Raw genomic sequence first — 14,092 nt, 5'->3', positions numbered from 1 at the left:
GCATGATGGCAATGCAGTAAGATAGGTTTACACAAGACCAAGCTAAAGTTGCTCAAGACTTAGCCAGAGTTGCTTAAGACCAATCTAAAGTTGTTCTGTCTCAAGACCGAAAGTTTGAAGAATTGGTAGACCGAATCTCTCAAAGGTTCGAGTCTATGTTGGAACGAACCCTTGGAAGCTTAAACCAAGGTTTGGCCCCTCTGCCAAACAACTCTGAAGGGTCCCAATAGTCGGCCTTTCAAGCTAGTGGGCCAGCCACGTTTGTTGAAGGGAGTTCCTCTCAGCAACATGCAGGGCCGTTCCCTCCAACTCAGCAACAGGTGGAGTCCCTTCCAATGGCACAGACTCACGTTCCAGCTGCACCTATGATTACTCCAGTGGCACAGATGACTATTCCACAAGCTGTGCCTATGCCAACCATTCAGCAAGTTCAGAATCCTCCACCTGTGGTATTTCCACAGCAGACTTGGCATGATCAGCCTGGCCAACCATGGCCATACCACAACCCTCAAGCACAACAGAATGTTCCACCTGTGAACATTCAGCCAGCCGCACCTGTTCAAGTAAGGCCACCACCTATAGTCATTCCAATGGCAGTTGGGGGGCAACCTTTTCCAAGGGAGCCACTTCTTGACCAAGGAGGAAGGAACCGTAGTAGGAACAACTATGCAGATGCCAACCTCTTGCTTATGGCGGGTGGGGGGCATCAAGTGGCCAATCAACCTCAAGGATGGCCAAACAACAACCCTCCATAACCTATGGCACTTGACAGAGGCCAATTTGCAGAATTCCTTCAGCAGGAATTTGGCCAAACTCAAAGGGGTAGAAGGCCAACTTACAGAAAGCCCTATCCAGAGTTCATTGATGAACTTGAATTTCCTAGGAATTTTAAAATTCCAAAGTTTGCAAAGTTCAATGGAGAGGGTGAACAGTCTACCTTGGAACACATCAGTCGGTTCACTATTAATTATGGAAAAGCAGCAGCCAATCCATGGCTGAAGGAACACTTGTTTCCAAATGCACTGACTGGGTATGCTTTCAGGTGGTACTCTAACTTGCCAGCCAACTCTATTCAAAGTTGGCAGTAATTTAAGGATTTATTCCATACTCAGTTCTACAGAGCTGAGCTTGAAGTATCCATGGTAGGCATTTCCAGACTTCATCAACTACCTGGAGAGTCTGTGATGAGCTTCCTTTCCAAATTCAGGCGGGCCAAGTTCAAATGTAATTTGTGTTTGCTGCTGGAAGAATATGTGAAGATGGCTGTGAACGGCCTAGAATTTAAACTTCGTAAGAAGTTTGAAGGTGTACAGTTCCATGACTTGTTCGATTTGGCCGGCAAAGTGGCTAAGTATGAAGAGCTCCTTCATGAGGAGCAAGATAGGAAGAACTTTTCTAAGGGCACCTACTATCGTGATCCTAACTATGAAGTGTATACCACTGAAACTGAAGGGGAGTTTGAAGTAAATGTAGCTGAGCTCAACACAAAGAAGGCATATACTTGTGAGGCCTTGACAAAACCAAAATCAGCCACGGCCAACTTGCAGGCCGCCTCTAGTTCCAAGTGAAAGGGGACAGACTCTTCCAGAAGCTACTCTTTTGACATTTCTAAAGCCTAGCAAATCTTTGATTTGCTCATGGCTGATAAGCAACTGATTTTCAGAGCGGGCTATAAGATGGCATCGGCTTAAAAAATGGCCGAGAAGGAGTATTGCAAGTTCCACTAATAATTGTGTCATCTTTCGTAACATTGTGCAAAAGGCAATCGAAGATGGCCATTTGAAGTTTCCAGAAAAATTAGAAGTCATGGGTGTTGATGGAAATCCTTTCCCTAAGGTTGTTGCAACAAATGTTGCTTCCATGGTTCCAGAGCATTCAAAAAATGAGGTGGACTTGGTAAATCCAGCGACCAGTGGAAAGTTGGAAATTCCAAAGGTGGCAACATCTATGGAGAAGATAGTAGCTAAGTTGGAGAGGCAACTCTGAGAGGCCCAGATTGCTTTAATCCAATAAGGTTGTTGCCCCAAGTGTAAAGTTCAGAATGAAGGTTGCCGTAAAGAGAAGCAGAATGAAAAGCCCTCCAATAGTGACCGAGGTCAGAAAAGGAAAGTCCATGAACGACTAACTTTCCAAAAGGTGGAAAACATAGTTACTGTAACCATTCCAGAGAAGGAAAGCCAGGTTCATTGAGGAAGAAAGGCAGCAGAGAGGAAATCTGAAATGCTTCCAAAGAGTTTAGAAAGGAATAAAATTTCCTATCAGCCAGGTTCTCATCCTCCTAGCAGAAAGTTTGAAAGGAGTAGATGGCAAGATAGAGGTTCCAAAGGTGATAGGCATTCCAGGCCAAAAATGGCCTCGGAGTTATGGGTTAGAAGGGAAAGTGAGTATTTTCGACCAAGAATGGTTAGACCTCCTACCTTGCAAGATGACGGGTGGAGAAGGCTTGATCATCCCAAGTTCCTTATTCATGATGATTCCTATATGACTCGTACACAAAAATGAAGGCAACAAAGAAAAAGGGCAGATAAAAAGAGATTATGGGAAAAAGACCATGGTTGGATCAATTCTCCAAAGAAGATAGCCAAACCATCAGACTTGTCAGAACTTCCAGCTAAAGGAAGAGTTAGATATCCTGATGACTTGCTAGATCTTGACTCAGAAGTTGAGGACTCTTTGTTGGTAAACGTTCTTCTTAGAAAAGATAAAGCAGACATGGAAATCTCTAACAGTTCCAGCAGTAGCAAGAAGATTTGTTTTGGGAGCCTTCTAAGTGAATTTACTTACAACTGGCATTTTAGGCCTTTCTATTCTTTGGCCTTGGAATTACTTTGCCAGTTTGATGATTTCTAACTAAAATATTGGCCAAGACATTTGAATACTGAGGCTGATGATCTAGCACAACTAGCCTCTTGAGTGAAAGTCCCACTGGGTGTAGAAGAGACCATGATTACAATAAAAAGAAGGATTCTCCCTTCTATAGAGTCACGGCATGAGATAGCACGTCATTTCCAAGCTGACAATCCAGAAATAATTAAACCTGCAAAGAAGATATTGGAGATTTTCAATGTTGATATGGATGGATTAGACTTGGAAGATTGGAGAATACCAATTATCCAATTCTTGCAGGAGCCTAGTACCAATGTGGACAAGAGGGTTCAGCTTTTGGCGCCACATTACATTTTGATTGATGGAGGATCCCACAAGCATCTTGTGAAAGGGGTATACTTGAAAGAGTATCACCCTTCCATCTATGAAAATTGGAAATCTATAATCATTCAACCGGCCATGTAGAATGGCTGGTATCTTCCTTTCTAAGTAAACCAGAAAATTGGAAATGAAGTGTAATGGCCATACTTCGGCCATTCTAAGAAGGAAAAGCTAAGTACTTGGAAAAGTACATTGGCTAAAGTTATAAAGCAGACTTAGCTAAATTTCCAAGATCAGCTGATTTCCTAAGTATGGAGCATTTCATTGAGAAGAGGCTACATTACATGGTCTAGGTTTTATTCATACTGGAAATTACTCTTCTTGCTTATATATGCATTAGAATGTTAGTAATTCCAAGTTAAGTCCAGCCATATTGAAAATACTTCTGAAACTTTTTTTTATCCCCTTGCGTTATACAAAATATCCCCTCCTTCTACCATCATGTAATTGTTCAAGACAAATTTAACCAATTGGCTTTCGACACATGGCGAGTTCTATGGAACTTACCATGTAATATTTCAATTATTTTAGGAATTATTGACGAGTTAAAGCCGTTCCTTACACGCCAAATTGATGTAGTGAATGTGCGGTTCAAGAAAAGCCTTTTGGATCAAGTTTAAATTTATAAAAACCACTACTAACACTACTACTAACGAAGCCAAAGTGAGTAGGGATCATCCCAAGGGATTATGAGGATCGAGCAATGTCGTGGAATCACAATTAGGGCTAGTAGGTCGAGTGATCAAATAATTGGTTGGTTGGTTGATTAAAGAGCAACTAAATTAAACCAAGTAATAGCAAAAGAATGCAATTAAGAATAAGTAAGAGAGAGAGATCTTGGGGTTTAGAGATCACCACCAAGCAATGCATTTCTATATCATTGACAAGTGATTAATGAGGGCAAATGGTGTGTTGCAATATTGGTGTGTGTGTGTTTGGTTGATTCAATAAACAAGGATGACTAGTAAAGCATGTATTGTCTAAACATCATGTGAAAGGCACAATATATCTAAGCAATGAAGCATATATTGTCTAAACAACATGTGAAAGGCACAATAAATCAAAACAAGTCATTAATCCTTTCATTAAGCTCACGATCCAAATACAACACAAGGATAGAGACATATGCTACTTGCATTCAAAAGCTTGGATCATCAAACAACAAGCATAGATTGTCCTCCCATTTAACACTACACTACAACTACACTACATCTGCACTACTAGCATTAAAATAAACAAAGGGAAAGGCACAATCCATCAAGAGATAAGCATGAACCATCAAGAGAATCACAAGAGCATTGTTTTAAGCACTATGTTTTGACAATCTCTAAATCTATAGCATCAATACACATAGACATGCATCAATAACATAAAATCTAGAGACAAGCACATGAACATCTATTCTAGCATACATAGATGTATGGATAGAATGAAAAGATCAATTGGAAGCATTAAACCACATAAATCATTGAATAAACAAGATCTATATATATCAAAGTGTCAAAACATCAATTACAACATTAATCCCTCAATAATGCACAAATTTAAGATATAGAAAGCATGCTTGGGGCTAACTCTAGCCCCAAGAGGATGTCTAGCCACTCATAGTGATGATGCTCCAACCCTCAAGGGCTAATTCCATGGTTGAAATCTGCTCCTTGTTGATGAAGAACTCCAATGGTGTCTCTAGCCTCCTCCTCCTCTAAGCTTGCTCTCCAAGAGATGATATCAAAATAATGTTGGCTCCCTTTGTAAAAATTAATCCTTATCCTAATATAGGTAGGTCAAAATGGCACCCAAAATGAGCTGGGGTCGTGCACACAATATTCCCTAATGATTGGATAAAGGACAACTTTCAATGAGATGAAATTTTAACTTTTTCACACTGGAGGAAGTTAGATGGATCGAACCTTGAACTTGGATCGATCGAAAGTAAGTGAGATCAATCGAACTTAGGCTGGATCGATCCAACTGGATGAGCTTTTTGGAAAAAGACAAATCTGAGATATTTATGGGAGATATTTATGGGAAAAGGACAAAAGTGGTTAGTGTATGGTACAACTGTGGATAGGATCAATCATTTGAATAAGGACAAAAGTGTTGGATCGATCGAATGATGGTGTTGGATCGATCGAACTTTTGGGATATTTATGCTTTTTGGTCAAGGCTTGGATCTATCTTGAAGTGCTGAGATCGATCATTATTTAATCGATTGAACCTTGAACTTAGATCGGTCAAACTTTGCTGCTTGTCACCTTTGGCTTCATTTGCTTCCTTCTTTTTCCACTTTGCTCATTTCTTTATTTAATCCCAGAATTGCTTCAATTAAGCTCTTATTTGGCTGAGTTATCTTATTTTCCGGATAAGTGTCTGAAAAAGGAAATAATACGAAATCAATCTAAAATGGTAAAGTAAGATAGATAAAGGTACTAAAATGCCTAAGCTTAAGGGATTTAAATACGCACTTTTCAGTGCTTATCACACCCCCAAACTTAAATATTGCTAGTCCCTAGCAATGAACTAAAAAGTAAAGGAATGAAATAAACAACTATACAAGTATGAACCAGAAAACAATAAATGGATAATGCCACTTTCGTAGGGAACACGATTGCACTTAGCACGTGCAACAAGCCTTTTAAACCCTAGGTTACCCCTAGTGGATGAGTGAAGTCTCATGAGGGTTTCCAGAAATGGTACCCATAAACATTAAGGTCATTATTTCAAAAGAGGCACCAATATTGCAAACAAGCATTGGGAGAAAACTACCTCAAGTATGCAATTTGTCAATCCTTTCTAAGCAATCTTCCAAAATCTCAACATCAAGCAAGTAAGTTTGGTCCTTCACACATCAAGAAAATGATCATGCAAATCAAAACAACTCTAGAATCCTTTTGAGTGAACCGGCATCAAATGTGTTGTTATCTTAGCCAACTAAAGAATTAATCACATCCTTACCCTCACACACAAATCTAGTACCAATCATCAAGATGAAAAAGTGGACCTTTTATTAAAGCTTTATTCATCTAGGTGCGCTTATTCTTTTCACTCAATTATTATTATTATTATTATTTTTATTGAGGATCAAAGATGGAAGTATAGTGAAATGTGTTGATCTATTAAGCTTTCTAGCGATTCATGAGGTCGAGCGTTAGGTCAAAGACTCCCAAACCAGACGGCTTTAGGGCATTAGGCATTCAAATACCCCTACGGACTTACAAGCTCAAATCAACTAGGTTACAAATCAAGACAACAACCATCTAATCATTTCCCACTTCTCACCTTTTGGGAGAAGTCCTCACTTTTTTATTGCTTTTGCTTTTTTTTTTTTTTTTGAAAGCATTATTAACCTAAAGTTTGGGCTCTCCACCTTTTGGCACGAGTAGTTCAGTGCTTGATGAGGCTAGAATCCCGGCTACTTAGTGAAAAGGGGTTGTTATCCACCTTTATTAAGAATGAAAGTTTTCAATGCACTACTAGCTCAATTAGGATATAACCAATTCAATAATTAACAAAGCATGTACCCCACAAATGAATACTAGTGTGCGCCGGTGCTAGTGTAGAAAACTAGAGTGAATCTCAAAATAATCACAAAATCAAGATGATATGGATCACAAGTGCAATCATGATATCAATTTTTTGAAAAATTTACTCCTAAATGGCATTCATAAGGCATACAAGGAGTATTGGACTCTCAAGTCAAGCAATTTTTAAATTTTAAGTAATATAGTCCTCAAAAGATCAAAATCATAGCTAGATATGGACCAATCATAGAAATATCCCTCAAATACACAAGTCATGCTCAAAATTTGAATTTAAAATTATCACTGTAAAGCACCAGTTCCCCCAAACTTAAATTGCACATTGTCTTCAATGTGCAAAGAGAACAAAGGAAAGAGTATACCAGTGCAACTAAGCAAGAATGATCGGGACTGAAGTATCCGAAGTGGGTGGTATTGCCCCCCCAAACTTGGAATGAACTGTGGTCCTGTAAATTGGCACTTGGATAAACTTATCAGATAACAAAATGGGATAATCAGTGCACAGTGGACATGCAAGTGTAAATGGGATAAACAGATAAAGAAATGAGAGAGATATAAGGGTGGTCCGGGAAATTAGGTAGCACTCTCTCACTGAAGTCACTGTGATGCACCTGATGGAGTCAAACATACAGATATGAGAATCCAATCATATGACATCTATAGCAAAAATAGATATATAAAATAGAGAAAGTGCAGGTACAATAAAAATATCAAAGCCGACAGACCGGCTATAAAAATAATAATATACAGTGACAATAGTAAAGTATCTAAAGGAGAAAGGGATTATAAGATAGAAAAGACTAGGAGTTCAAGAGGATGAGGTAGGACGGGTAGGCCTGGCTCCGCGGATGTCTTTGGATAAATCTCTGAACATGGTCGCGACATCCGTGCGGAAGGCAGCAAAATTAGCTTTGTGGGCTGTGAGGTCAGCTCAGATGGAAACAATAGCATCCTCAAGCATATGCAGACGTACTTCAAAGCCGGGGGTCATATCTGGAGTCTCAGGCATAGATGAATCAGAAGAAAGCTCCTGAGTCTGCTCCTACTCATGAATGGGCAACCTGGCTGGAGAGTCCTGCTCTGCATCGTCTGCAGGGTGCTCTAAGTCTATATCTAAGTGCTCGGCAGCTGGATCGACTGGTGCATCGTCCGCTGCGGGATGTGCTACTACTACCTCTGCCTGGGCCTGGGCCTGTGCCTCCTCCAGCTCCAACTCCGTTGCAGCCAGTACCGCGTGGTCCTGCAACCTGGTAATTAGGGAGCAATAGGTCTTATTCTAGTCCTTCTTGAGGTAGTGGCAGGAACCTCTCTCGGGGTGCTCCTGAGGATGGATGGGGTTGCGCTAGTTAATGAGAATTTGGGTGATGAGATGGCTGAAAGGAAGAGACTTAGCCCGTCCGGGCGTCTCCTTGCTGATGTACTCGTCATACAGCTTCCTCATCACGCTCCAGATAAGCGCGGGAATGGACACCAAGTGCCCGATGTAGAAAGAGTAAAGTGCTGTCAAATAATCGCCCCTTCTCTAAATCTTGTGCCCCGCCATGTAGATATTCCGATAGAGAATGGAATCAGTGAACCATATGTCGTCAGGAAGGAATGTCCGGGTGGCAAAAGTCTCACCACTTGCATGGTGACCTGTGAGGAAAACTGCCATGTTGGCATATAAAGGCCTGAATAGCCTCGGATATGTGTCCTGAAGCTTTGGGGGACATCTGTGTGGACAGCGGCAAGAGCGGGCTAAAGTGTCCACTGTAATGGTGATCGGGTGGCCATCGATAGAAGTGACCATCTCGGCTATGGTACGCGGCGATGGTCAGAGGTTCTGGTAGAACAACCGAACCAGTCGTGGGTAGACCGGCTTTATATCGGGGGCAAGAATAGCGGCTAAGCCCTTCTGAATAATATCCTGGTAGGCGGATCTGGTTAGCATCGATCGAGAGAAAAAGGCCATGTCAAACTCTAACTTATGGTCGAGTGTCATGTGCGCATATCAAGGCATGAGCCTATCACGCCGTAGATGAGCTGGCTGAGTAGGCTGAGCTGGCTGAGGTGGTATATGTGAATGCTCAGCTCTAGTCTATGGTGGAGATGGTGATGGAGTGAAAGTAGGATGAGCCACAGAAGTAGACGGTATGTGGTCATCCTCAGGCTCATGAGATGGTGACTGAGGTGGGGTAACCTGTGCTGCCTCCCGCTGTGCATAAGAGGGCTCTGCGGGCTCCTCTGTCCGTGGCCTAGTATGTCGGGTCGGCCCGTGTTGCCTATTGGCAAAGGTCTTCCTCTTTACCATGGTCTGCAAAAAAGAAAAAGAAAAACTTGTAATAGGAGTTAGTGCCAGAATAAGAAATTTAAAAGCACGAAATAGAATCATATATGTCAAATAAGATAGATAAAATAAATATGATATGAATCTATGCAAGTGGTATAATATGAAACATGCTAAACAATGTAAGTATGAAATGCATCCAATGTGGAATATCACAGGCATTGGGCATATATGAGATAGCATGAACATAAGATATGATGAATGAAATGTGTGTGTGAGATCTGTGAAGTTCGATCGATCATAAAAAGAAGTGAGATCGATCACAAAAGTTGGATCGATCGAAAGTAAGTGAAATCGATCTCACTACTTCGATCGATCTGAGACATGAGTTCGATCGATTTCTAAAGATTAATCAGAGATACTAGTTCGATCAATCGAACTGTGTGACGTTGAAAACTTAAAGGTCATAGATCTGTGACCTTGAAGGCATGGGGCCCACACGAACGTGTTCGTGGGCCCATCAACACAACAAATTATCCAATCCCATCACCCAATCATGGCCCATGCTCCCAAATCGAATCAAATCATCAAAAATATATACACATGTATACACATATATATACAAATGCTTCAAGCTTCAACAATGGAGGATTTTGTCATGTATATAGCATGTATTCAACATATAAAGCATGTATGCACAAGACTGAAGCTTAAATCATGAGGGACATTCTCGGATCTTACCTCAAACGAGTGAGAGAAGTAGATGCGAAGAGGGGAAGATGGAAACCGAGATGAGAGAGAGATGTGAGCTTGGAAACTCGTCGGAAAGCTTCGCCGGAGATGGTGAAGTGGTTGGACAGTAATGGCGACGAAGAGAGGTTAAGGTTTTAAAGATAAGGGTGAGTTAGATCGATCTTTGTAATCGATCTTGCAAACCCTCAGTTCTATTGTAAAAACATTCCCGATAGAGTTCGATCGATCGAACTCAACTGTGATCGATCAAACTTTGATGAACTCTCTTCAAAGTTTTTTTTTTTTTAATTAAATTGAATAAACACTAATAATTAAAAATTAATTAAAATATAATATTTTTGAATTTTTAAAAACTTTTTGAAAAATAAAATAAAAGTGAAAATATTTTTGGATTTTTGAAAATTTAAAAAGTCAAAATAATGAAATGAAGATTGAGATCAATCGAAACAAGAGTTCGATCGATCAGACAGAGAGCAAAAATATACAGGTTTTTGGCTCAGAAGATTGGCTAAGTGTTGGAACATGAGATCGATCGAACTTGGAAGTTGGATCAATCGAAGGTCTCTTGATCGATCTTGGAGTTGGTTTGAACGATGGGACAGAGAGGTGATTTGGATGCAGGTTTCTGCAGGTCAAAAAATTTTCTAAGTGTTGGATGCAGAATGGAGTTCGATCAATCGAACTCAAGTTTGAGATCGATCGAACTATGCAGAATGCTCAATAATGACATGAAAGCTTATGCAATCCTCACCAAAGTTCCTTGAAATACATATAAACCAAAAACAAGTATCTAGACTTCGCAAGAAATGAAATGAAAGATAGAAATGGGGGAGGAATAGGGTTTTGACACCCTACGAATGCTTTTGCTAGTCTTTAACGTCTCTAGCAAGACATTGGGCTCTTTTAGCCCGGATCAAAGATTTTATAATGCATCCCCTCCTTATTGGGGTGATAGATGCTTTGAATTCCACCCAACAAATGGTTCTTTGAAGAACTTGTTGGATTAAGCTCAAAAGAAATCTTTAGTCCCTTGTCTATGCAATTACAACCTTTAGGCTTCCATGCCCTTTCAAAGCAAGAGTTTGAAACAAGACTTTTAGAATGCAAGTTTGAAGATAATCCTTTGGAAGTTTTGGTTTTACACAAAAACTCATTTCCTTGGCATTGAAGATCATGACATTCATCTATAACATTAACTTCTCCTTCATATTTGCCAAATGAATTGGGTGTGGGATGAAAGATATTCAACTTTACCTTCATGTGGCCAAATGAGATCTTCATTATCCCCATCCTACAATTGATGTTGGCATTAGTGGTTGCCAAGAAAGGACGGCCAAGGATAACGGGAATTTGGCTCTTAGGATTGGGAACCGGTTCCGTGTCTATGACAACGAAATCAACCAGGAAGAAGAATTTGTCAATCTTTATCAAAACATCTTCAATTATACCCCTAGGCTTCTTAATGGATTGATCGGCAAGTTGCAAAACTATCGACGTCGGTTTCAATTCACCTAAGCCCAATTTGACATAAACCGAGTATGAAAGAAGGTTAACACTTGCTCCTAAGTCAAGAAGCGCCCGATTAATGATATGATCACCAATAATGCATGATGTAGTGGGTGAACCGGGGTCCTTAAACTTTGGAAGAGTCTCATGTTGCAAAATTGAGCTTACTTGCTCGGTCAAAACCACTTTTCTTGGTGCTTGGCTCTTGTTTTTTCGCTTTTGGGTGCACAAGTCTTTCAAGAATTTGGCATAAGCCGGAATTTGCTTGATTGTATCCAATAGTGGAAGATTAACTTTCACTTGCCTAAACATTTCCATGATTTCATTGGTTTTTGCCTTTGCTTGTCTTTTGAAATGGATCCTTTTAAGGCATCCGGAATTGGAACCTTTGGTTCAAACACTTTTTCAAAATTCTCTTTTGAACTCTCTTCAACACAAGAAGTTTTCAAATCATTTTTCAATAAAACCTTTTCAACATCATTTTTTAAAACTTCTTTTTCAAACATATCTTTCAAGACTTTCTCATTTACAAGGTCATGTATATGCAATGAAGGAGGAATGGGATGTGAAACAGGACGAGTGACAACTTGAGGTTGCACCGGTTCACTCTCTTCATTGGACATTCCAACTTGGTTGTCCATAATCCTACCACTCCGCAAGGTAGTCACCGCATTAACATGTTCAATGGTGTGGCCTTCCGATGAGGAATGGGTTTCCACAACACATTGTTGCTTAGGTGGGGCATTGATAGGCATCTTTTCCTTCTCTTTTGCATTGAGAGTGCTTGCTATTTGCCCTACTTGGGTTTCTAGCTTCGCAATAGATTAAAAGTGAGAATGAAGCAATTGAATGTTAGCCTCTAAAGTGCCCAAAGCATTCAAAACTTTCTTTTCAAAGGCGGGACTTCTAGTATTACCTTGGGAATAAAATTGGTTGGGAAAATGAGAATTAGCAAATTGATTCTCTTGTGATTGATAAGGTCTATAACCTTGGGATCCTTGGTTTTGAAGTGGAGGTGGAGTGTACTTCCCTTGAAAACTGCCTTGGGAAGGGTTTTAGCCCTCCCCTTGGTTTTTCGAAGAGAAATTCGGATGATTACTCCAACTTGGATTATAATGAGTACCATAAGGATTGTTCCCTTGGTTCACAAAAGCCACATTGACTTGTTCATTAGGTTCACTTTGCACTTGTCCGTGAGGACAATGAGAAGTATAATGAAGAATACTAGAACAAGTTATACATATTTCATTTGATGCACGATGAAAATGGTTAGGGAAGGAAGATACTTGGTTCGCCGAGTTTTAGTTAATCAAAAATTGATCAAACCTTTGAGATAAAGACTTCATTTCGGTCGCTATTTCATTTGAATGGTCGACTTGATGTAAGCCAACACTCTTCCTACCTTGTGAATTTCTACCATTCTTGGATGATAGTGTTCTATGCAAAAATTTTCACTCATGCTTTCATAGAGACGCCTCATGTCATCCTCATGCCTATCAATGTATAAGCCACCTAGGGAAGCATCAGCTATGCCCTTATAGTTGTCCGATAAGCTCTCAAAGAAGTATTAAACTAATTACCATTTAGGCATGTCATGATGTGGACACTTCCTAAGCAATTCATTGAAGCGTTCCCATGCCTCATGAAACGTTTCTCCATCCCCATGTGAAAATTCTCGAATTGAGGTTCTCATGGCATTGGTCTTAGAAACTGGATAGTACTTCTTCAAGAACTCTTGTTGCATTTCTGCCCAAGAAGTGATTAAAAAAGGCCTAAGATTGTTAAACCAATACTTTGCCTTATCTTTTAAGGTGAATGGAAAAAGTTTGAGTCTTAAAACCTCTTCCGGCATGTCCGTATATTTTATGGTGGAACATACTTCAAGAAACTCATCCAAATGCTTGTAAGGTTCTTCACTTGGAAGTCCATGATAGTTAGGAAGCATTTGAATGGTTTGTGGCTTAATTTCATAATGATGTGCTCTAAATGGAGGCAATTGGATGCATGTAGGTGCATTATACTCATTAGGCACATAATGGTCTCTTAAAGCAAGAGGTAGATTAGCTACTTAAGGTGCAATATGAACACCTTGGTTTTGAATTCCTTGATTGTTGATGGGAGGTTGTGGAGCATACATTGGCCTTGGCATTCCATATAGAACTTGGCCTTGTTGTTGTGGTGGTTGGTGAATGAATGGCTTAGGCATGCCTAATGGTACTTCTACGTTCTCATTATGCACATTGGGGTGAAGGATACCTTGTTGGTCTATGTGACCAATGTCCTCAACATGATTATCATTATGGTCATCCATTGAAAGATTGGCTCTATTTGAACTTCTTCTTCCTCTTGGATTTCTAACGATAGATTCAAGATGCAAATCAAGAGGGACAAGAGTTGGTCTCAATGAACGATGTCTATACATGTACATTGCAAAACACAACAAACACAAAGAATGACAAATACTATGCATTCACAACAATGCAATTAGACTTCTTCCACAAACATTTAATTCATTCTCCCATGTTTTAACAACAATGATGCAAGACAATTAATAAGCCTCCATGCGGGCCCACAATTTAACTAAGGGATTGAGTAAAGAAATTCTCACAAAGGTCCTTTAGCACTTCAACTCCAAATTTTAAAGCTTAGCTTAGCAATTTTAGAATTTTTAGCTTTTTGCTTTCTTTGCTTGCTTGAATTGAATGCTTGATGGCTCATTTGCTTGCTTCCTCTCCAACAATGCACCTAGCTAAGTAAGAACAACACAATAAGTAACCAAAAAGAAAAATAAAAATAAAGTAAAGACATGATCAAAAGAGTA

At 39.9% G+C, this 14,092-nt stretch overlaps 1 protein-coding gene and 1 pseudogene across 1 annotated transcript; both read left to right on the top strand.

Moving 5' to 3' along the window:
- Nucleotides 1-758: 758 nt before the first annotated feature.
- On the top strand, nucleotides 759-1,568 carry LOC132270537 (uncharacterized). Its single transcript, XM_059771712.1, has 2 exons — nucleotides 759-1,030; nucleotides 1,121-1,568. Exons 1-2 carry the CDS (start codon nucleotides 759-761, stop codon nucleotides 1,566-1,568), a joined length of 720 nt encoding a protein of 239 aa, XP_059627695.1.
- An 11,292-nt stretch (nucleotides 1,569-12,860) lies between these two features.
- LOC132272085 (small nucleolar RNA R71) lies at nucleotides 12,861-12,959 on the top strand (annotated as a pseudogene).
- Nucleotides 12,960-14,092: the final 1,133 nt, after the last annotated feature.

This window comes from Cornus florida, unplaced genomic scaffold (genome assembly GCF_030987335.1).
Source record: "Cornus florida cultivar Cherokee Brave unplaced genomic scaffold, ASM3098733v1 CherokeeBrave_3.0.0_Hap2_Chr08, whole genome shotgun sequence".
Classification (NCBI taxonomy): Eukaryota; Viridiplantae; Streptophyta; class Magnoliopsida; order Cornales; family Cornaceae; genus Cornus; species Cornus florida.
The sequence above is the reverse complement of the archived record's forward strand: the minus strand, read 5'-3'. Positions and strand labels throughout refer to the sequence as shown.

Excerpts from the sequence above, each read along its gene's own strand:
- LOC132270537 (XM_059771712.1), top strand. The coding sequence starts at position 759 with ATGGCACTTGACAGAGGCCAATTTGCAGAATTCCTTCAGCAGGAATTT. Across the intron at positions 1,031-1,120 it reads TTTCCAAATGCACTGACTGG|AGCTGAGCTTGAAGTATCCA; the intron begins GTATGCTTTCAG and ends TCAGTTCTACAG.